Below are 25,138 nucleotides of genomic sequence, written 5' to 3'. Positions count from 1 at the left end.
CTGTTTTACATTTGGTAGTGTATATATGTCCATGCCACTCTCTCACTTCATCCCAGCTTGCCCTTCCACCTCCCCGTATCCTCAAGTCCATTCTCTAGTAGGTCTGTGTCTTTATTCCCATCTTGCCCCTAGGTTCTTCATGACCTTTTTTTTTTTTTTTTTAGATTCCATATATATGTTTTAGCATATGGTATTTGTTTTTCTCTTTCTGACTTAGTTCACTCTGTATGACAGACTCTAGGTCCATTCACCTCACTACAAATAGCACAATTTCGTTTCTTTCTATGGCTGAGTAATATTCCATTGTATATATGTGCCACATCTTCTTTATCCATTCATCTGTTGATGGACACTTAGGTTGCTTCCATGTCCTGGCTATTGTAAATACAGCTGCAATGAACATTGTGGTACATGACTCTTTTTGAATTATGGTTTTTCAGGGTATCTGCCCAGTAGTGGGATTGCTGGGTCGTATGGTAGTTCTATTCCTAGTTTTTTAAGGAACATCCATACTGTTCTCCATAGTGGCTGTATCAATTTACATTCCCACCAACAGTGCAAGACAGTTCCCTTTTCTCCACACCCTCTCCAGCATTTATTGTTTGTAGATTTTTTGATGATGGCCATTCTGACTGGTGCGAGATGATATCTCATTGTAGTTTTGATTTACATTTCTCTAATGATTAATGATGTTGAGCATTCTTTCATGTGTTTGTTGGCAATCTGTATATCTTCTTTGGAGAAATGTCTATTTAGGTCTTCTGCCCATTTTTGGATTGGGTTGTTTGTTTTTTTGATATTGAGCTGCATGAGCTGCTTATACATTTTGGAGATTAATCCTTTGTCAGTTGCTTCATTTGCAAATATTTTCTCCCATTCTGAGGTTGTCTTTTCATCTTCTTTATGGTTTCCTTTGCTGTGCAAAAGCTTTTAAGTTTCATTAGGTCCCATTTGTTTATTTTTGTTTTTATAGAAACATAAGAAAAAAGTTCTATTAATAGCCTCTTAGAATTACTGAGAATATTCATCAGTCTTTGTGTTAATGATGAGATCTTTGCTGCAGAAGTTTGTGAACATCATTTGGGTCTGGAAGAGGTTGTATAAGTTATCTGGATAACCCATGTAGTGAGGTGAGGTAATTTAGACATAGAGACATTAAGTGACCTTGTGTCTTATAATTCATGACAGAATCCATCTCTTGGTCTGGGCGCCTGGCCTTCCAGTTCAGTGCTCCTTTTTTTTTAAAAAAAAAGAATAAATGTGGAAGGAGAAGGGTGAGAATATTGTGGAATACTGGAAAGTTGAGGCACTTCAGATTCAAACCCAAACTGAGGTTTGCTGCTTCTCATGTGTGACCTTGGGCAAATAACCTCTCTGCTTATTTTGAAAATGCAAGTAAGAATCACTTTTGAGAGAGATTGCAAAGATTTGTGATTATAAAAGACCAAATATAGTGCCTGGTATAGAGCAGATGCTTAGAAAACGTAGCTGCTGTTAAATGGCATTATTTCTGCTGTTAATAAACAAAAATAAAATCTGTAAACAGTATCTGCTTTATCAGTAGGCACGCAGATAAATTATGTTGAGCCAATGTTGAATGAATAAATGCTTTGTCTCACCAGCTACAAAACAGAATTTCTGCTTTATCTGTTGTGGATAAGCCTTATCCACACTTGTGAATGTGCATCCTATTTCACTTTTCTCAAACATGTATTTTGGCAAAAAGCTAAAACCTCTTTAATTATGAATACCATATTCAAAGTTAAATTAGTGTAACAGCTGGGACTAGAATTCATACATTTATAATTTAGGAGAGAGAGAGGGAATGGTGGAAAGGGAATGGATTTGGTGTCAGTAGAAGCTGAGTTTGAATAGGAGTGATATCTTCCAGTTAGTTCCTGGTTGCATGATCCTGAGAAAGTCATTTCATTTCTTGATCTCAAATCCTTAGTTTATAACATGAGGGCAGTCACATCTGTTTCTCAGATTTGTAGTAAGGATTAAGTGACATATTATAGAAAGCCTCTCTCTTTCATCTGGGGTACTGTCAGTTATAACACTTATTTTCCTTCTTCCTACTGTACCAACCTAACACTAATAAAAAGTGGGGGAGTGGACTTAGAGGAGAAATAACTCTTCAAAAAGATGACTTAGAACCTTAAGAGATCCTTTTGAAGATGGGAGGATCCATTTCTGCTAATAATATGCAGTATTCAAAAATGGTAAAGACCTTTTCCATGAAGCCAGTGCTCAGGGAGCAGTTAGCAAAAGCGAGAAGTACTTCACCTTTCCCATCTGGCAGATCCGAAGTATTGATATTGTAATTTGCCATGATTTTTTCATTTTGCATGTTTCTAATACTATGTGAATGTATCCTTAGGCCAAATGACATATCGCATAAATGATAGGATAATGCAAAGAAGAACAGGTTTACAGAAGTGTATGCAGGATTCAGCATTCCATGGGAAGAAGACAGTAACTCCCTCCATATCAGTGTGGATTGCATTATCTGCAATTCTTGTCCCCAAACCATCTGTGATTCTGTTCCCTGGAACTGGGTTGGTCAGCCTGAAATACGATTCAAAGGAAAAAACCTCACTATTCTCAAGTATGATTTTTGTTAACTTCAAGCTGCTGAAAACATCCACTTATTATTCAGCTGCAATATGATGTATATAGTATGCAAATCACAGAAAACTATACATCCTTCCCATGCTCTACACTGATCATCCCCACCAAGATTATATTAGTTCTGAGCCACACTTTAACAGTAGCATTGCTGATGTGGCATGCATCCAGAATAGGATAAGCAAGATGGGGGAAAGGCTCTAGAAGCTGTCTCATATGAGGAAGGGTCAAAGGGATGAGGAAGAATTTTCTTGAAAAAGATTATAGGGGAAATATCAAGATGTATCCTTAGCTTCTGAGCATCTATGCTAAGAAGGTGGTATATGAAACATAAAGGTAGAAAGCCTGCTGTATGGTACTTGTCCTTACAGCCACAGGGAGACGTTGGATATATACATATATACATAGAATAGCTGTGATCAAAATTGAATAATAAATGCAAATAGAGCTGTAAGTCAAGGGCTTTTGGAATTCAGAGGAGAGACATCCACCAGAGGAAATCAGAAAAGATTTCACAGAGGGGATAGTGTTTGGTCTGAGCACCAAAGGATGGGAAGAATTTGGAAATTCAGAGGTTTCTGAGAAAACATTCCAGGTGGAAGGAAAATGCTTCCTTCATTTTGAACATTATGAAAGCAATGTTATGTTAAAGATATCGATAAGTAGTTGAGTAAGATATTAGTGCAGACATTCATGCAAAGCTCAAACCCAGTAAACTCCCAGGAAATTTTCCAAAACAATAGATTTTTAAGGGCTATCTTTATGCATAGCAATCACATGCTATAACATCTTCCACATATAAAAGTGAGTCTAAAAATTAAAAAGTCATGAGATGATTAATTTTTCTGTATTTTAAACAGCCAAACAAAACCAAGAAAAACTCATTTGACAGCATCTAGGATCTGTTCAATAGTTTCTGCTAATATAATGCTAATCATGCTATGATAGGATAATAACAGTAAAATCTTGCCAAAGCTCAGAAAGGTACAGTATGAGAGTATTGTTCTTAATATTTAAAGGACTGTCATTTAGAAACAGAAGTATACTTGATCTGTATTTTTCCAGAAGGCAGAACTAGGATCAGTAAGTAGTAAAGAAGGTTTAAATTCACCCTGAGAATTTCCTACAACTTAAAATTGTCTATCCATAGAGGAGATGACCCTATTAAAACAGGTAGCTTTTGCTTCATTGAAAGTATTCACGGACACCTGCTCACCCTGTGTCCCGATTGCTAGAGATGAGGTTCTGAACCTGGTTAGAAGTGAGACTAGCTATGCTCTTAACATCTCTGCAACCATAACATCCCATGTGAGTGTGTATCCAACCTACAGACACCAGGCAAAGCAGAGTGAAGCAGGCAGATTGATTTTCCTATTTTTGAGGATGGTGCATCCTTTTCAGAAGTCAAGGGTGGAGTCAACATCAGCATATTACTTAAGGCAGGATTCAGTCCAAACATTTTACTTTATTAAGTCAAGAGTGCAGTCTAATTTAAACTATTTTGTACAACTGTTGTGAGTTGTACTGGAAAAAAGCGTGCTTTAAAAACAATAGATATAAATTCTGTTCAAGTATTTGAGGATATTATTAAATTATATCACACTACCTTAGCTATGCCACTTTTATTCGTGTCACCAGGTATTAAATAAGACTAAAATGTTCTTGCCTGCAAAAGGAGCTTGATCCAATTCCTGACGTTTGATTAACTATCTTATATAAATATTTGCCGAAGTATAATGCCATTTCATGTATAGTATTTATACATTGTGCAGTTAGATATTACACTGAATGAAGTTTAAATCCATAACTAAATGAACATTCGTGACCAATGAAGCTGTTTGCCTTGATGTTTTGGAACTTAAGTCAAATATATAGTTGAATTTTCTTGATCAACTCGAGCCATGTGTAGAAGCAGAAACATGTGCTTGTGAATCTAATGTCCATCTTTTTGTTGTTTTCAGCTGCAGTATTGAAGTATGAGAACAATGTCATGAATATCAGGCAATTCAACTGTTCTCCTCATCCATACTGGCTTCCAAATTTCATGGATGTTTTCACTTGGTCCCTGCCATTTGTTGGGGAAAAAGGTGTGTTGTGGAATCCTGAGATGTTCTTAATAAAATAGTATGGGAGGGAAGGAGAGGTAATGTGGCCTTTTTTTTACCATGAAACAGTCAGAAAGAGAAACACTTTGGCCTAACCAGTAAAACTCATAAGCTTCACCGTAGGAGCAGTGATTTGAAAGTATGTCACTGTATATGCTATTAACAACATGCAATGGGTGGAATTAAGGGGAAATAAAAGAAATGAGGAATATTAGGATAATTTATATAACCTCATTAGAATAATCCAACCCTTTAAAAAATAACAGATTCATAGTTTTGATTGGCTTCAAGCTATAATGGCTACCTTCTTTTCTTACCCCTTTGCATTATAATTCAAAAGTATAATTTTATTTTATAGACTACTGGTCAAATTAAAAGCTTGAAATAACCATGCTTTCCTCACATTTCTGATGTTAATAATAATCCTTGTAGGAAAGTGATTAATGGCTACAATATTTTGAAACACAGCATGTACAGTAACAAAAAAATAGTTCATTTTAAATATGGTGGCCATCAGTATAAGGTGAGACAAATTTACATTTAAAAAGTTGTTTATTAGCCTGCCCCAGGTTTACAGAAGAATGGGCCTTATCCTTCTTTCCTTCCTTCTCCCTTTATTTGGTTTTTATATTTTGACCTAAACCTCAGCAAAAATTTTGAGGAAAGGCCTGCACCCACTGAACTTGAGTTTTCAGTTCAGGAGGTTTAATGGTGGTAATCTGGATCATTCTTCATGCAACATCTTGAGCATCACAGAGAAGGTGAATGTGCATTGTAATAAACATAAGAGCTTGCATGTGTTTCAGAAAAATGATGTCTTATGGGGGGATTTTACAGAAAAGCTGTACATTCTTCTGAAATATTTGTTTGTTTATATTAATACATATGTGTAATATATTAATATGTGTAGCATTTATTTTCCTACAGTCAATGTATTTTTTCTTTAAATATTCTAAAAACAATTAAACCCGAGAATCTATGAATTGTCAGCAAAGAAGTCTTCCCTTTCAACACCAAAATAAGTCAAAAGTAAATTTTAATAGTTTTTGGTAAATGTTCCCAGTACTACTCCATGTCACCACTTCCTTGCGCCCATCAGATCACAGCGTGGACGCAGAAGCACTGAAAATCCTGACAACTACCCTTGAACACCCTTTATTTTGGTTGTTTCCATTAATTATTCAGATTTTGAACATCTGTTATAAAAGAATGTATTAATATATTCGTGTACATAATTTACGTTTTTTTTCTTTTTTTTTTTTAACTTTATACTGGAGTATAGCCAATTAACAATGTTGTGATAGTTCAGGTACACAGCGAAGGGACTCAGCCATACATATGCATGTATCCATTCTCCCCCAAACTCCCTTCCCATGCGGGCTGCCACATAACATTGAACAGAGTTCCCTGTGCTATACAGTAGGTCCTTGTTGGTTATCCATTTTAAATATAGCAGTGTGTACATAATTTACTTTTGATAATTAAACTGAAGCTCTGAGTTAATGTTGGCTCCAATGAAGTTTTACTCTTTATTATATATCTTCAATGCTAGAAGAACGCTGATTTTAAAAAGTAACTCTTGAAGAAATAGTGGACAGGCTTCTTTTCACATTCATGATGGAACCCAACCTAATTTTTTAAAACGTTCAATGCAAATAACATGTAACTTAGTGTAAAGTGTTGCAGTACTAATTTTCTGTGTTTAATGCTTTTATACAGCCCTCTTATAATCTATTTACTCAAGTAAATTTCTTATTAAACTTACCTGAGCTTCATTTGTAAAACCTTTTTGAAAATGAAATTCAATGTTGTATACGTGTATATATATATATATATATATGTATGTATGTATATATATATATATCTCAACACATTCATTTTTTAAAATCAATATTCTCACAACTACCTCAAATATATTAGTTCATCAATCATCAGTTTCTCTTAAACACAAAACCACATTTCTATCACTATTCTGGGTTCTCTGGGGGACTAAAAAATTTTAAAAAGAGATCTAGCATTCACTCGGTCCCTATGAACATAAAGTTTGTAATCTGGTCTAAATCTAGCAGCATCATTGTACAAATAAATAAAAATTCAATAGTAACCATTTTCTCCTTCATAGATTATAGTATATTCATATACACATTTTTCTTTTGTCCACTGTCTATTGACCTATAGCTGATAAACGTTACCATTAGATTTTGTAGGTATGAGCTAATAATTTTAAAAATATAAAGTCTGCATAGAAACACAAAGCCTGTTATCTTTTATGGTCTGAATTTTATAGAAACTACTTGCAGGAAATTCCATCTTCAATATAGGTAAGAATGTTATTGCTAAGCCTGGTCATTAACAGTGCCAGAGTAATAATTAAGGTTATAGTAGAAAATGTAGACTTTGTTTTCCTTTCTTTCTTTCTTTCCTTTTTCTCTTTAGTGACTGAGATGCTGGTAAATGTCCTCAACATCTGCTCAGACGATGAACTAGGGTCAGAAGAAGACGGATTTGATGGTAAGAGCCTTGAGCCTTTGTGCTAATGCTGTTTGCCAAGTAATTACTTGGTGTCTCGTAGGTAACCCTAAGAATAAATTTCTAAGATTTAGATGTGTAAATCATAACATACTGTTGAGAATGAAAGATATTATTATATTTTCTACTTGCTTTGAAAAAATGCAAGAAAAAACTTGAGAGAATTTTCCCCTTACCCTGAAAACATAGTTGAAGCTGTGAGCTACTTTAATAAACATCTTTCAGTAGCTCGCATTGCTAAGTGAGTTTTTTGGCTCTTTTAGTGAGGTTGTTTCTGTCAGTTACTCAAATTTTGATGTCTATGATAAAAGAAGATACTTACACATTGGTATATTGGTATTTATGTCAACCCCAATATGTTTTCATGTCTATAATAATTAATGAATAAGCTATGAGGTTTTCTTATTGTTGTTTTTTAAGATACTATTTGGTATTCAGTTACCCTTGAAGAATACACTTTCTATAAAAGACAAAAGATTCATGAGGTGAATGAAGATAGAAAAAATTACTCTTGCTCTTACAAAAGGACCCCAAAATGAATGGAAACTTACAAAAAAATGTAGTTGGAGGAGGAAAGTGCAAAGTTCACTTCCATAAACATGTGCTAAGTACCTGCTCTGCACAGGGCACTCGGGATTCCAAAATGCATTAAAGACCTAGGAAGTTGCAGTCTGGTTAGAGAGACCGATGCGTAAACATTATAATATCAATAAAATAAGACAAATTCTCAAGTAAAGGGGGAAGGTAGCAGTGGAAACTAGATATTGTGGCAAGTTTAAATTGATAAAATTTTTACCTTTAAAAACTGCACTTGGGTAACATGAAGCAAGAATGTGGCCCTTTCCAAAAGTTACTATCTGAACAGCATGATTTAATATTTACTTGGGCTTAATACAGATCACATCTATGAATGCAGAATACCTAACTCTGTAGGCAAAAGTAAAATAAAAGTGTCCGTACACTCATATAAATAGAGAGTATATACTTAGGTAAATTTAGAGTGTACAGTTATTCCTACCATATCATGGTTTAAGTAAATATATTGATATATTTTAAAATATTCAGAAGCTCAGTGGATCTTCTGTGCTTTATCCAGATTCTAGATGTTTCATATGTTATAGCCACAGTTTGCCATCATTAACCTTTCCAGGGATAGTGATATCATTTAAGAGATATTAATCTTCCTAGTGGAAGATTAGGAAGAGGCTTTTTTTTCCTCAGGAAAGAACACTAATCTGGTGGAATCTAAATCTTAAAAGTCAACAGACATTTTGCAATAGATGCCTTTCACTATGTTCCTGTTATTCCTCAAAAGAAAGATTAATTAGCATTAATGCAGTGATGCATCTCTGTTAACAGATCTCTGTTTTAGTCAGGTTTATTGACCAATAATTATAGTATAGACAACATATTAAATATACAACATATGGTATATTCAATAGAATAAGTATACCTGCATATAATTGTAATTATATGTTAACTCATTCATTCAGCAAATATATATTGAGTACCTACTCTGTGCTTCCAGGTCCTATAGCCAAAAGTATCTGCACATTTCAACAGTGCAAGTAGTATTACCAAGACCACCTCAGTGTTTACTTCACTTATAGTGAGTTCTCTTTATCCACCCATTCAGTCACTTACATGAAAGGATATATTTTGGAACTTCCTCTGCTTTAAAATTATTAGTTCCAATCAATGTGCTGTGCTCATCAGCAGTTGCTTTTAAGCTTGTTTATTCCAATGATAGGAGTGCATGTCCTTTTCAAGGCACTTGGAAGAATTTTTTCTTTCTAAGTAGACCAGTGAAATCTTACTACCATGCTTAAATCTTAGGTTAGCCCTGCAGAGAAACAGCAGGACTAAAATATGGGATTTTTCAGTTCAAATCTCACAAATTTACCCTCTAAGGAAAAAAAAGAAAAAAGAAGTAAAAGTTTTAATTAAAAAATATGTTTAACTTAGAATATTATACATTTCAGAGTAAATCATCAGAAATGTTCTTTAGTGCTTTATTTTAACACAGCACAAAAATTATGGATTTCCTCAAAGGAACTCAGAGAACAACTTATAAATCTTCCCAGAACTCTTTCATTCTTTTTGGAACAATAGTTTATTGAGAACATATATTTAAGTTTTTTTTTTTCCTTTTTGTGTGATACTATTTTCAACCTTAGGATAAAGGTCCCAGTTCTCCCACCCTGTTCCTCCTGCAGGCAGCCTGCAGAGTCTGTCTCTCTCTGGGGGCGGGCCCTCTGCTCTGCCTATCAGGCTCCTGGGCTTGTGGTTGGCTCCAGAGGTGAAAGCAGGAATCAGAAGACATCAAAGGACTTAATTAAAGCACTTCCTGCTCTTTCTAAAGGGGAGCCACCTCTTGATGAGTCCTTATCAAACCCTTCTCAATATTTTGCTTAGTATCCAACATCGAGCTGCAAAATCCAAGGTAGTAATGGTGCCTTTACAGACCATGCCTATCTGTGGATCTTATCAAGTTGACTTCTTCGTCTTTATAAAGTCTATTGCAGACAGAAATTCTCCTCCTGTCCTTGAGGAGTATAGGTGTGGGATTAATTTTGCTTCTCTTCTCTTATGTTCTGTCAGGTCTCCTTTACCACTTAACGGTGACGATGGCAGCAGCTAACACTTGTGTGTTAGACATCATTCTAAGTCATCTATATGTATTAACTCTTTGCTAATTGTACCTTTTGACCAACAAAAATTTGTAATTATTAACTATCATTTACTTTAAAGAAATTTTCTAGGTGATTTATATTATCTCTAACACTCAAAACAACTTTTTGACACAGGTGCTATGATTATCCCAGTTTTACATATGAAGCTAGCCAGACTCAGGGCAGTAAGGTTAAAACCTAAGGTCACAGAGTTAGTGAAGTAATGGAGCCTGGATTCAAACCAGTGTCTGCCTGGTTCTCAGGCTCTTGAACTTTCCACAACCTGTGATTACGGTGCTTGCATTTTTTTTTTTTTTAAACAGCATGATGCTTTTTTTTTTTTTTAACAGAACAACACTAATAGCTAAACTTATACTTTAGTTCGTTCTGTTAAATATCCATAAAATAAAAAAAAAAGATTTTTACATTATTATTAGGCCATGAAAGTCAAAGCAAATAAAATAGTTTTGTTCTACTCTGTTAACCTCAATTTACTCCAAGAAGTTATGTGTTTGATAATGTGAAAAATTGTATTGTATCTGAGCAGACAGAGTCTCCTGGCTCGCCTAGGCTTCTGCTGGGTAGAAATCATGTCATGAATCTCTCCTCCTTAGCTTCTGCCTTACAAATAAAGGAATTTGATAGCCTCTCTAGAAAAAGATCACTGTTTTATATTGGTCGATGCTTCCTTTATGTTGAAAATAAAATACAAAACTTCTTTTATCTTGTAAAGTTTTGAAGCAGTTTAATGCCAAGTGAATGTCTTTTGAGGATCTAGTTTATATGTATTGGGGTCTTTGATTCCTGTTTCCACTTCTGACTTTGGATGATAAAATGATAGTCTGGTTTCAATTTGGGTTTGTTATTCACCAGAACATTTCAAAGAAGGAAGAAATCCAAGTAGATGTATCTCATTTGGTAGTTGATTCTCATTAAGGAAGAAGACTCACTTCAGACCAAGGATTAGTAAGTGATCCCAAAGTGTTGGCTGGGGGTTGGGGGGAGCTGACAGGAATCAAGCAATCTGCATCACAGAACTTTCTTTCCTGCTCATTATTATAATAAGGAAGTCTGGAATAGCAGTAAGCATTAGAAACCTAATGACAGTTTCATGAGTTAGAAATATTTATTTGGAACTTTTTTTTAGTTCTAAAATCTTAGACTCTGAGATCACTTTTTTTTGTGTGTGTGTGTGGTACACGGGCCTCTCACTGTTGTGGCCTCTCCCATTGCGGAGCACAGGCTCTGGACGTGCAGGCTCAGCGGCCATGGCTCACAGGCCTAGCCGCTCCATGGCATGTGGGATCTTCCCGAACCGGGGCACGAACCCACGTCCCCTGCATCGGCAGGTGGACTCTCAACCACTGCGCCACCAGTGAAGCCCTGAGATCCCTTTATCTATCTATCTATCTATCTATCTATATATATATATATACAAGTTATATTTGAAACTATGATATGTGATGAGTCTGGCTAACAGGAAAGAATTGTGGAGGTAAAACTGAAATCCTGTAGAATAAGAAAGGAAAGAAAAAAATAATAAAAGTAATACATTTTAAGCCAAATATAGTTTCAGGCTGCCCTGGAAAGACTTAATATTAAATTAGAATTTATGTCTCTGTTTTCATCTAAGGAGCAAACCACATGGTGGAACTCTTATCCTTTATCCACATTTTTGCCTTATCCTAATGTTAACCACAGGCAAGTCACTGAATATGGGATCAGAGCAGTTTTTTGCATACCTCTACAAAACCATCTAAATTGTATACAAGAGAATTATCTCCCATCATCTGCTTTGAATTATTAGATAATTCTTCAGATCTAATATCACGGGTTCCAGAGTGTCTCCCCACTGCTTTCTGTTTAGCTTTAAAAAACCATACAGAACTTTTTAAAGTACGAAGTTGGGAATTAGTAGGACTAGCGTGGCATCTTATAGGTCCTTGAGGAATACCACTATATAGGGTTCGGGTATATCATTTTCTACCGAAGCTGTATATATTTGCCATGATGAATGTTTGAGATGAATTTCATCTTAAAAATTCCCCTCTGCTTTGTGCATCTGGCAGCACATACGCTAAGAGCCATTAGCTTAGAGCTCTTCCTGTGGCTGTAATTATTGTCATTTCTGAGCAACTCATTTCAGCATCTCATATTTCATGTTCCCAATGTGAAAAAAAGTTGTGTGTCTGATAATAATTGGCAGTTTGGGAGAAAAAATATGACATGTTAATATAAAAAATACAAAGAAATGTTTAGACATCCAAAAAAAGAGCCCTGAGCAGCACGGTGGCGACATGATTCTTGTTCTGTCAACTTTGAAGCATAACCTGCCGTTGGTGAGCAGAGGAGTAACATCATAAAAGCAGTGTCTGAGAAGCAGCAAGTACTTCCCCCAAGAAAATGCTTGGAGAAAGCACAAAGGATTCGTTGGGGTATAATTTAGGAACTTAACTATTTCAAAGTGGAGGTGACTAAATCGGAACAATGACAGTGTTAATAATAAAAGGAAAAGGGGGCTTCCCTGGTGGCGCAGTGGTTGGGAGTACGCCTGCCGATGCAGGGGACGCGGGTTCGTGCCCCGGTCCGGGAAGATCCCACATGCCGCGGAGCGGCTGGGCCCGTGAGCCATGGCCACTGAGCCTGCGTGTCCGGAGCCTGTGCTCCGCAATGGGAGAGGCCACAACAGTGAGAGGCCTGTGTACCGCAAAGAAAAAAGAAAAAAAAAAAAAAAAAAGGAAAAGGGAGCTATTCCAAAGAGCTGGTCAAGGGGCTTACAACTATGGCATCAGTGGGGCTAAGGGAACAAAAGTGGATTTGGACGGTTCAAACCTCGGTACCTAGGAGGATGAGAACACTTATGGAAAAACTTCATCCGTTTCAGGGAGAAAGGAGTTCAATGACAGACATGAGTTTGAGTACACACATGACTCTGGAAATGCCCAGGCAGGATTTGGAAATGGAACCCTGGAGACTGGGGACAAAATGGGGTCTGGTGACAGAGGCTTTGAATTAAAAGTCACAGCCGAATCTACTAAGAGTCAAACAGGCCTCCAAAGTTACTGATGTGGAAGGAAATATCAGAAAATTGAGGACCAATCTGTAAAATTATCCCTTCTTTATGAAGCTGGGAAAAAAGACAAACAGGTGAAAGAGAAAGGAGTGATGAGGGAGAGAGTGTAAGAACCAGGATTTGAGCAGTTCAAGCAGCAGCTATTTTAAAATATTTGCACCAAATGCAGAAAAATTACTGTGAGATATAAGTCTGACTAGAAAACCAGAAAGTGAAATATTAGGGCATAACTTTGTCAGATAACAGATTATTGAAAAGAGGCAAATAGCAAACTTTGTTTTCATTTTTATAATAGCTAAAATAGAAAATTGAAATCATTTTTTAGAAGGCCAAAAACTAAAATAAAATTCAGAGTACCCTAATTTTGATACCATGTTATATTTCTATCTTATATTTTTATTTCCATGTAAAAATATTTATTCATGAAATATCTTTTTCTGTGTATTCAGTGGCAAACAAACACATGGTCTCTGCCTTCACTAAGCTGAGAGTCTAGTGCAATAAGAAACCAATTTTAAATAAGCTGGTCTCACAGAGGATTTAGAGGCTTGCAGGAAGGGGTGTGAATTGGGATAAAATATTTGATAACTGAAGGAGGAAGCATAAAGGACATCTTTCTTGTTCTCTTCTACTTCTGACAAGGAAAAGAAAATCACTTTATGTATTTTACTGCTTTAAGAAGTATGGCCGTGTGAGAAATCCATATAATTTTTCCAGAAAATTATATGCAAAGATGGGTATCAGTTCACCAGTGTTAAGTTCTCTTATCTTTTAAAAATAACTGAGTTTGCATGATGTAATTGGAGAAAGGAAAGGATGACATCTATAAAAAGAAAGATTAGTCAGTATTTTGTAAAAGGCTTTGTAGTTGCTTGTCAGGCTTTTGTTAATTACCTTCCAGTTTATTGTTGATTTTTTTCAATTACTTAATATTTCAGTGTGTAATTTAGAGGCTAACTCATTTTCGTCACTATAAATGTATCCTTGGTACTCTGTACCCTTTATAGTACAGGTAACTGCTTTTTTTCATCAGGTTATGCTATAAAAAGGAAACAAATAGTTATATCCAGTATATCATTAAAACTGAAACATGTCTAAAAAAATACACAGACATTTACTAGGTACTAGGGTATGAACTCCCATCATATATATGGCTATTGATATTTTGGGGCCGGGACTATCAAACAAGGTACCTGGTTAGCTGTCATATTGTAGTCAGTATCATCAAGTCTGACTTATATGTGATTACAATAATTAAAATCTTTTTAAGTTGACAATTTAAATGATACAGTAACATAGACATTAAAAGTACTGCTTTCTCTTCTTATTGTACTACATGATTTTGCACAGATGAGTTATATTAGCTGGCATAATTTTCACATTGCACAGAAGTGCAGACTTTGGGGCTTCCCTGGTGATGCAGTGGCTGAGAGTCCGCCTGCCGATGCAGGGGACATGGGTTTGTGCCCCAGTCCGGGAAGATCCCACATGCCGCGGAGCGGCTAGGCCCGTGAGCCATGGCCACTGAGCCTGCGTGTCCAGAGCCTGTGCTCCGCAACGGGAGAGGCCGCAACAGTGAGAGGCCCGCGTACCGCAAAAAAAAAAAAAAAAAAAAAAGTTCAGACTTTGCAGAACGAACTAAATGTTAAAAAAAAGTCATCTCCCTATTAGAGCTAATTGGTTGGATAATGTCCACCATTGGCTAAAATGCTTGCAGTAGAATAATATTCTAGAAGTTTATACTGTATTCCATAGATACCTGTACTATACACATATACAATATTCACAGTTTTAAAAATCATTGTTTTTTTGTAGCATTTGAGTTTTCCTTCAACTTATGGTGACATTGGCCAACTTTTATTAAACATTAGCTATTGCATATCTAAGCATACACTTGGATTAAATGTATTTATAAAATTTATTTGAGAAGGAAGTCCATGTTGTATAATAAGAAGGGAAATAAGCATGGGCTTTATAAACCTTAATGTATTCTTTATTTGAAAGGTATTAAAGTAGAGAGTGCTCTTTTTTCAACAAAGGCAAAGATTTTGTGTATATGTATGTCTCTATATTTTAGAAAAACTTCACTTCTCACACACAAAGTTGAGGTAATTGACACATGAAAGAAGTGTTCTTCACAGAGAGAAGTATAGGGGGTAATGTCAGCTTGCTGAAAATTGATACCATAAGAAAATAAGATCCAGTTTTCATGCGTTTTTGGCAGAGCTTATGTGATTCTCTTTGTACTAAAGCATTTTATGGGTCCAACTTCTTAATCTGAAGCTTGTACTTATATGAGAATAATTAATAATTGACTGAACAACAGCAGACAGTCATTGTTGTAAGTCTGAAGTTTGTAAAACATTCTCTTTATAGTTGTTTCATCTCAGATGCAGGTTTAAAGGCCATATGAAAAAGTTTAATGAATGCTCAGAAAATCTAAAGTTCAAAAATATTTTTCTATGAGGATAATATATTTTCGCTCTCCTAAAAATCCCTTTTATTCCTTCATCTTTACTCCTAGCTTACTAGAAGCTCTGAAACTTTCTTCCAGTTTTTCTTAGAATTTTAAAGAAACAGATATCTTGATTTTCTTTGGTCAGCCCATCTTTGTGAAGCGGTCTATTTTTTTTTGCCTCAAAGCAAAGCCAGCAGCATCCTGGATTCTCCCCTTCTCCCCTAGTGAACTGGCCATCATCTGGGGCCCAGCCTTTAGCCTGGTTGGCACAAAACACGACTGGGGCCCCAACTTAGGCAGCTTGATATTAATGAAGATCACACAATCAACCTTTTAATTTACAGTGAGAAATGTAACTGTTAGAAGAACTGGAATATTCACTTCTGCACAAGCACTTCCTTCTTCTTAATAGAAAGAGCAAACATTTTTGAGTATTGTATACCAATGATCTATGCTAAGTGCTTTAGCAGATTGCACAGTACCTGGCACTTGTGTTTGTTGAGTGTTGAGAATGAGCGAACGAATTAACTTAGGTAATTCTTCCACCCACCTGGAAAGTAGATCACCAGCCTGCTACTGTAATGAATCCTGGTTTGGGTTCCCCACTTCCCAGCTGATGACCTTAGGTCGACAACTTACCAAGCGAAATAATACAAATAAAGCACTTAGAACCTTCCTCATTTTTTAGATGAGGAGGGTGAGACTTACAGAAGCTTAGTAATTTATCCAAGGTAGCACAGCCTGTAAATAGGGGAGCTGAGACTCAATAGGCCTTTTACTCCAGAACACAAGTTCTTCACCACTGTGCTATTCTGCCTCTCACATGCCAGTTTATTCATTTGTCTTAAAAGACGTCGATGAGCCAGGTATTTATGATCTGAAGTCTTGCTGTAAGGCCAGAATACTTAAAGGCCATTGGCCCCTGGACTGTACTTCCCTAGACATGTCAGATGTTTGCCTCGGCTTCTCTTCTTTCTTATGCCTCTGTAGCTGACCAGTACAGTTTTTGACCGGCATATCCCTTTCCTCTGATAAGATAATAATATATTGCAGTGATGTTAAAGTCTCACGACCTGGGAACCATTCTGTCTGTTTCAGTTGCCTCTGCAGGCTTGTGCACAGATCATTGGCCAGAACCTAATGCTCATTTCCCTATTTACCTTTTTGGGCAAAATCTTCACTACATCCCCCCTGTACTGACAAAACACCCTGCCTAGTTCTTGAATAGCATCAGAAGATCTTCAAGTGGCTTTATTTCAGATCAGCTCAGTACATGCCAGCACCTTGACCATCCTCTGCTGTCAGACGACTGGAGCAGTATTACGTCTTTCAGCCTGCTTTTTTGTCATGCTGTCAAATGGTACTCAGTTAGCTTTCTGTCTAGGGTATAACACATGGGACAATCAAACATGATATTTTACTCTGTTGGTTTATTTTTTCCTTCAATTTCTGTAATTTCAGAGATAACATTTAAATATCATTCTACTATTTGATAAATTTATAAATCCATAAGGGTTTCAGAATTAAATTCTAGTCTAAATGCTTTCTTCCAGCATTTAGCATGTATGCACAATTAAGTCCTTAATAAATACCTTTTTCAATGGTTAAATCCTCCTCTATATCCAAAATAATCCTGACAGACTAAACATCCAGACATTATGATTGTTTCTCCTATAGACAATATATCTACATTATTAGCTTGACCTTTATTATTTCATTTTGCTTTTATTTTCATTGCCAGTTTATAAAATTAATGCATTTCTATTATGATAAAGAGTTCAATCCAAATGAGATTTCACATGCTATTAGTTTCTACTTTGGTAAATATAAATAAACTGAAATGTCCTCTGTAAGGCATAGGCTGAATATATGATAGTTTCTTGAAACATAGGCTGAATATATAATAGTTTCTTGAAAAATCAACGAAGCCTCCTAATCTACCTTAAAGTCTTTAATTTTTACCCAAGTTATAATTATGCTCAGAGCCAGTTTCTGCGAGTCTACCAAGGAATCATCAAACAGATGGAACGCAATGTCTCAGAGAACAAAAGTCCATGGAATCAAATTAACACTTGGAAACGAAAGTATCTTTTAACTACACATTTAAGATAACCAAATAATGACAGTTATTTGACATTTGGGAGTAGTCTGTACCTTTTTAAGACTTCCTATCCGAAGAATCCAGTTATGTTTTATGACAAGAGAAGGTGGAGGAAACTGTCTAGGCTATACTGGCCTTTTTGAAAATCCATTACACAGAAGAGTCTTTTTATTTAAAAAATATATATATTTTCAAGGATCTGTCGCTTTCAAAATGACATATAGGACAGAATAGCCTATGCCAAATATCACACCATCGTAGATGCTATTACATGCTGAGATTTTAGTTGAGCTAAAAAAACATATGGAAGAGATTCAGAATATGTGGTTTGGAGTGATTTGGAATGAGTAGCCATTATGTCCCAGTCTTATCACCTATGGATATGTAATATGCTATTGTTAGAATTAAAATTAGAAAGGTATTCCAAATATTTTAGGTTGTAATCCTCAAAAAGATGAATTTTTACAGAGATTTTTAAAATGTATTATCCTAAAGATGTTTTTCTCTGCCTAATAGAGTAACCTACATAAGCATTCATATAGCTATTATGTGAGGGGCAGTGCCTCCAGTCTCTTTGGACTGGATTTAACCAGCACTGACCCCAAATGGATCAGCAATGCAGGATTCTCAAGTCATGGCTGGTCAAGGAGATCTTCCAACAACTGTCACCTCTAGAAAGTGATTAATCGAATTCTTGATAGAGCAGCTGTCTTCATGCCAGAATATTTGGACCATTGGGGTTACCCAAAGAAGTTTCAAGAGGAGTAAGGGAATCTATTTTCACATCCTCAGTTTCCATATGTCCTCATTCCTAAAAATGATCAGCCTGGGAACTCATCTGAGGCGCAAGGCTCACTGCAGCCTCTCCTTTCCCACCTCTTCTTTCTCAGTTGCTTTTCTCTCATTTTAACAAAAAGGCATGGGTCTCCCTAAACATAGTCTTTGTGAACACTGCCTGGAGTACTAAACAAAGAGACGTTGGAAAAACTCAGTGCCTAGGAAGTCTCCTTAATCAAGGCAGTGTAACAGCCCTCCCATCTTTATCATTAAGGGATGCATTCCAATCAAATTATATTTCTGTGTTTTTTAAATATTCATAAAAATTTATTATATATTTGTGCTACTTAGCTCAGTTATGTACTGCTAATAATTGTGATATTGATTACAAAGGAACTTTTAAGGCTTAGGGCCTTATTGTCTCAGGAAATTAAAAAAAACACATTTCATTTAAATTTCTAAACATATTTTTGGCGGCAAAGTATAATGTGATAAAAATATTTTAAAGTATAAATATATAATTCACTAAAGTAAAATCAGGAAAATTGAAATGGAAATGCAATTTCAAAGAAAAAAGGACTAATGTAAGATTTCTAAATATCAATGAATGTCTTGTGCATGGATTTTTTTCTTTAAATGGATGACGGTAGGATGAAATTGCTATGATATTTATATGCCATTGATTTTTAAAAGAAGTAGTATAGTCATTTCATTTTAAAATGGCAATGTTTACAACATTATATTCCTTACAATTATTTAAACTTGGAGGTGAGAATAGTATTCTTTGGAGGATATACTTTTGTAGATGCATGAGTAAAAACGTAAAGGCCACAGTTTTGTTTTGTTTTGTTTTGTTTTTTTGCGGTATGTGGGCCTCTCACTGTTGTGGCCTCTCCCATTGCGGAGCACAGGCTCCAGACGCGCAGGCTCAGCAGCCATGGCTCGGGCCTAGCCGCTCCGCGGCATGTGGGATCTTCCCAGACCGGGGCACGAACCTGTGTCCCCTGCGTCGGCAGGCGGCCTCTCAACCACTGCGCCACCAGCGAAGCCCAGGCCACAGTTTTAAAGCCAGTCCATCAGAATGAACACAGTGTCTCAGTGCTTATGGTGCTGTCCCTAAATCCCAGGACTCAAAGGCTTGGTGGTGTAGAAAAATATAGTGAAGCACTTGTCAAGTTCACCACAGCCAAGGGCAAAACTGGGTAGATGTTTAAGTAATTTCTGTATAGCCTTGCTTGGTTGAGGTATAGATGCTCAAGATCTGTTATTTTTAAACTAGGTCAGAGAAAGAAAAGACAAGAAAATAAGGTTTGGGGATTATAGCACATGTTTTGGCCTCATAGCCTTAATGGGGGTCAATTTGGGACATGTGTTCTCGCAGTCTGTATACTTACAATTTCACCATCATTTGTAAAGAGCCATATAGACCAATTATGCAAGGTTTTTAGAGGTGTCTGAAGACATATTCTGTCTTTGCATTATATCATATTTCAAAGTGCTGATTTTGGAAGGAAAACAAACTAATTTTTGTTTTTAATATAACACAACAAAAGATATTTCTTACCTCAGCACCTTATGCTTTGTTCCATCAATAACCTGTATTCAAATTTAGTAATTGCCCTATGGTGTCGAAAAATAAAATCTGGAGACATGTCTAAACTCTGCTTAAAAATAATGAATCATAATAAAATTTTACTTTCAAGTAGAATAGGTTTCTTACAGAGATGAACTTTGTTATCTTTTTAAAAGTTTGAAAAAGTGGTGAGTTTTCTGTAATATTTTCTCAGAATTTGAATTAAAATGTTTAAGAGATTTGAAGCTTGCCAGCAAAATATAGTTCTTAAAATATAGATCTTTCTTTTGAAAAAGTGTGAAATGTTAATGTATATATACTCCTTTTAATATAATATATTTCATTTAAAGATATATGCTATGGATACACTTGTGTTAGTTAAAAGCCCTTTAAAGAAAGAAGCCTAAATAATAGCAAAACATTTGAAGCCAATATAATAATGAAGTGGAAATTTTCTGCTACTTTTTCCATTAAAGACTAAGCAATTCAGTTTTTTGCAAGCTCCCTTTTCAACTAATAATATGAAAATATTCCTCTTTTATAAGATATTCAAGTATAAAAAAGATTTTTTGCATGTATTTTTTTAATGTTTTTTATTACGGTAAAAGTCACATAGTATAAAACGTACTCATTTAACCATATTTAACTGTACAGTTTAGTGGCACTAAGTACATTCACATTGTTGTGCAACCCTCACCATCATCCATCTCCCGAATTTTTCAGCTTCCTAAACTGAAACTCTGTCCCCATTAAACACTGATTTCCCCATTCCCCCTCCCCACCCCCAGGCCCCTGGCATCTATCAATGTATAAAAATTTTAGGTAGCTCATCGTCACGTCTTACAGTTGCAAAAAGGTATTGACAGCAATTAGAATCTGTTGAATTGGGCTTATCTTACCAGTCCAGTTTACCCCTGGAGGTGGTTGGAGGAAGGAAGGGGTGAATGTCACTGCACTGAGAACTTTTCTTCATTGCCTCCTTTGGGAAACTCATGCATCCCCCATATAACACGAAGGAAGGGAGGGATGGAGAGACCCTCTTCTTTTTTTTTTTTTTTTTTTTGCGGTATGCGGGCCTCTCACTGTTGTGGCCTCCCCCGTTGCGGAGCACAGGCTCCGGACGCGCAGGCTCCGGACGCGCAGGCTCAGCGGCCACGGCTCACGGGCCCAGCCGCTCCGCGGCATATGGGATCCTCCCAGACCGGGGCACGAACCCGTATCCCCTGCATCGGCAGGCGGACTCTCAACCACTTGCGCCACCAGGGAGGCCCGAGACCCTCTTCTTAAAGCTGCTCTCTCCCTTTTCCCTCAAAACCAAGCTTCTTCCAAATACAGTGGGTTTTTTTTGACATTTTATTATGAAATGTTTCAAACATAAAGGAATGTTGAAACAATTGTATGGTCAATACCATGTACCCATCACTTACTTTCTACAATTAACATTCGATGATATTTGCTTTCTCACATCTCTGTCCCTGTATACAACCATCCGTCCATCTTTTTATTTCTTTCTCTTTTTTTTGAAGAGGGGTGGGTAAGTGCAAAGTAAGTTCTCTGTACCTCTGTGATAAGAATGCTAATGTCTAAACTTCTTATTTATCCCTACTACTATGCTAAAACCTTTACAATTTAGCCCCGGGCATGTCCTGCTTCTCTTCTCATTCTCTTCTCTTCTCACCCCAGTGAGGGCAAACTCCATTCACTCCGGAGTTCTGACCCATCATCTGAACATAACATGGATTCTTGTGGCCTCCACATGCTTGAAAATTCTCTTCCTTCTATGGAGAATTCTCCTTTCTCTTTAACTCTTATTTATCCTTCAGGATCTTTCAACTATCACCATTTGGGTGAATATTTTTCTCCAGACTACTAACATCTACTTCCAGTGGTAAATATTTAACAATGCTTCACTGCAGGGGGAAAAAGACCCTGGTTTGTAACACTTGCAGGTTTTGTTGGTATAAATTCTCTTCCCTACCACTGGTTTCAAGCTACCAGTACGAAGTTACTGAACACGGAGCTAAGAAGAGATGTGCTCAGTCTACTCTCTAGCTGACAGCCCCCGGCCCCACGCGCCACTCACTGCTGCTTCCTCTCTAATTTGTGTCACAGTGCACTATGGGAGTTCAAGTGATCTCCTAAAGCAGAGACCATGCTTTACTCCTATTTCTGTTGCTAGCAGTTAGCACACGGCAGGCTATAGAACAGGATAGGATTCACAAGAACGCTTTATGAATAAATGATTTGGGTAATAAATTGTATTCTATATAGCACTTTCCACACACCGCTAATTCAGTTAAAACTGAGGAATTATAGTAGTCACTCAATGGATGGATGGGGACCGTGAGCCATACAGAGCCAGGGTCTGTAATGTGTGGCCGGTAGCCCATGTGTAAGAACCTCTCTTCACCCTGGCGCTTGGTTCCTCATTGCTGCGATGCGGCCGCAGTTTTCCAGTTCCCTTCAGAGGCTGGCAGCTTTCACTCAGTAGGCCACTTGGCATACATACCTTTCATACTTCATGAGAAGTCAGTAAGGCACTAAGTTAAGGTCAGGAAGTACACATGGTCAAAGCAAATCTTTAAAGATTCCCTTGGACTGTACATTAGCCTTTGAGGAAAATGGAGTGTGCCACGGCGCCTAGATTCTGGAATTAGTAGCATAATACCCCCGGCTTTTTAAAAGAAGATTAGAACTTAAAAGATGAAGCAAAAGAGAGGCCCCAAAAAAGAAGTGATAATTATTTGAATGGAAACACAAAATGAAATTGTACTTAAAATTACTAATGTTTTTAAACTTAGGAAACATTGCCTTTCAGTTTGGGACTTTTGAGTTAAAATAAATGACTAGATTCTTCTCTGAAAAATAGTTAACAGTAGTTAACTATTAAAAATAGTTTAATGTAAAAGGTATTTTTTGCACCTTTTTTATTCAATATACTGAATTTTAAGTTGAGCTACTGTGGTATATTTCCACAACTTAAATAGAGCAAGTACCAAGAATGTTTAACATGACATTGTATTTGCATGTCACAGCTAGTAGAAGTCTGAAAAACGTGCATTTTTTTTTCCTTGATCTTTCTACTGAATTATGGACTGTGAGGATTTGCAATGGAACATAAGTATTTGAATAAGAGTTTTAATGATCTCTGGAAAATACCAAAAACCAGGAATAGCAATACTAAATATACAAGGACCTTTATATCTGTACTTAATTCTGTCCTGCTACTGTTCAGCTCCTTTAAGTTTGATTACATATTAACTCAGATATTTTATTTGGTTATTTTACTTTTTTGTGGGTTGTAAATGTGTGGTATTCATTTTGATTTTGTTTATTTGACAAATATTGAAGGTAATCCCCCATATTATAAATCATCTAAAATTCAAGCACAGAAACTTTAGACTTTCAAATGGTCTCTAGGACAGGTTTTATTATATAAAGAACCATAATTGCAAATCGTAGATAATAATAAATATTGTTAGAAACTCAGAATAAAGTATGAGATAGGGCCTACACACACGCCATTTTCTCCTCCAGTGTTTTGGCCAATAGAGTCTAATTCAAGGAAACAATTATGAATGAGAATCCATGTTTCCACTTGGTTATCAGGAAAACTGGATTGGCGAATGGCTTTCTCACATATGGATTTAGACTTACTCCACTCATTTGCAGGCAGAATAGCTGGCAATACTAAGTTCTGGTTTGAGAGATCATTATTTTTTAGCACCAAATAATTTTTCATTATCTGGATGGACCACAGTAGATTCACCTACTGAAGAAAATCTTGGTTGCTCCCATTTTGACAATTACAAACGAAGCTGGTATAGACATCTGTGTACAGGTGTTCGTGTGGACATAAGTTTTCCACTCTCTTGGGTAAATACCAAGGATCAAGAGAGGGAACAAGCCCCATGTGCTTTTCAAGCTCCTGCTGGCATTGCTTTTGCTAATGTCACATTGGCCAAAGCAAGACACATGGCCAAGCCCAGATCGGGAGTGGGGAGTTGGGGGAAAATAGATGCAATCCAAATAGATGTGTTGGGGGATACCTGCTATGGTGTCATTGCCACTAGAGAAAAAGAAATGGACAAAAATAGGAGCTGTTTGAGGGCTTTCAGGTCAGAGAGAAGGTGAGAGGAAACCAGCTCCCTGGTACACACCTTCTGAGAATATCCATCCTGGTGACTCACTTCCTCTTCGTGCCAATGCACGTTCTCTTTGTATAAACAGAAGAGAAGGAAGCTCAATCAGAAGAGAAGGGTAGGAACCCACCCCATCTGCTCAGTAATTTTTCAGTTAGCCCTTTACCCCTCCCCTTGGAAATCTCAGAAGATGCTCTTTGGCATTTTGGGGACCTGTAAAGTATCACAGGCAAGTATTCGTGCCTGGAAGCATAGACTTTTAAATTGATTTACAGATAAATCCTTAGAGGGGAAAAAAAAACAAACCTGGTTTGGCTTAACTGCAGTCTGTTATACATGTAAATTAGTAAACTAGTTAGAGTTAAATAAAAAGTCACCTGACTTCTCAACTCTGTTTTTAAAATATAGGTGCAACAGCTGCAGCCCGCAAGGAGGTGATAAGGAACAAGATCCGAGCGATCGGCAAGATGGCCAGAGTGTTCTCGGTTCTCAGGTGGGATCATGGTCCTCTGTTGAATTTGATTGTCACTCAATAACATTTTAATACTTTAATCTGGTAATTTAAGTATTTTACTAGAAACTCTTTGCTTTTTCTTAATTATTTTTTAAAATGGAATTGTCAGTTCCTCACTGTTTTCGTCAAATGGAAATCTACTAAATTATTTCTGTAGAGAAAGCCTCTAAAGGGACTTTCACATTCCATCCCTCTTTGCTGCACGACTTTAAAACATTTATTTCACAATAGGTTGAACATGTTATGAAATGGAAAAGCTATTATAATCCTTTCTATTTTTCATTCTGTCTCTGTGGTAAAGATGAATTTATCAGGTGCATTCCACTAGATTTCTAGGAAATGAACAACCATAAAGTTTGTTCATGTAAATCTATATTATTCTAATAAATCATTGAGAGAAAAATGTTATTTAGTGTTTCAGTTCCCATATAGTAGTTATTTTTTAAATAGATCATGTATCTTGTTATTATTAAGCATGGGCTTAGAAAACACATGTTTTCTTGAAGAGAATTAACTACACTTTTCTTCAGTTAAATTCAGTTATCTATTCTTGGATAATACAAAGT

At 36.5% G+C, this 25,138-nt stretch overlaps 1 protein-coding gene across 1 annotated transcript in view; it reads left to right on the top strand.

Annotated features, from left to right (window-relative positions):
• PPP3CA (protein phosphatase 3 catalytic subunit alpha) overlaps positions 1-25,138 on the top strand; it is a 303,762-nt gene that overhangs the window by 263,931 nt on the left and 14,693 nt on the right. Inside the window, exons 9-11 of the mRNA XM_060115458.1 lie at positions 4,590-4,715; positions 7,170-7,244; positions 24,467-24,551. Coding sequence (XP_059971441.1) covers positions 4,590-4,715; positions 7,170-7,244; positions 24,467-24,551 — 286 coding nt within the window. The remainder of the gene's footprint in view (positions 1-4,589; positions 4,716-7,169; positions 7,245-24,466; positions 24,552-25,138) is intronic.

This window comes from Mesoplodon densirostris, chromosome 1 (genome assembly GCF_025265405.1).
Source record: "Mesoplodon densirostris isolate mMesDen1 chromosome 1, mMesDen1 primary haplotype, whole genome shotgun sequence".
Lineage (NCBI taxonomy): Eukaryota > Metazoa > Chordata > Mammalia > Artiodactyla > Ziphiidae > Mesoplodon > Mesoplodon densirostris.
This window is presented reverse-complemented; position numbering and strand designations above follow the sequence as displayed.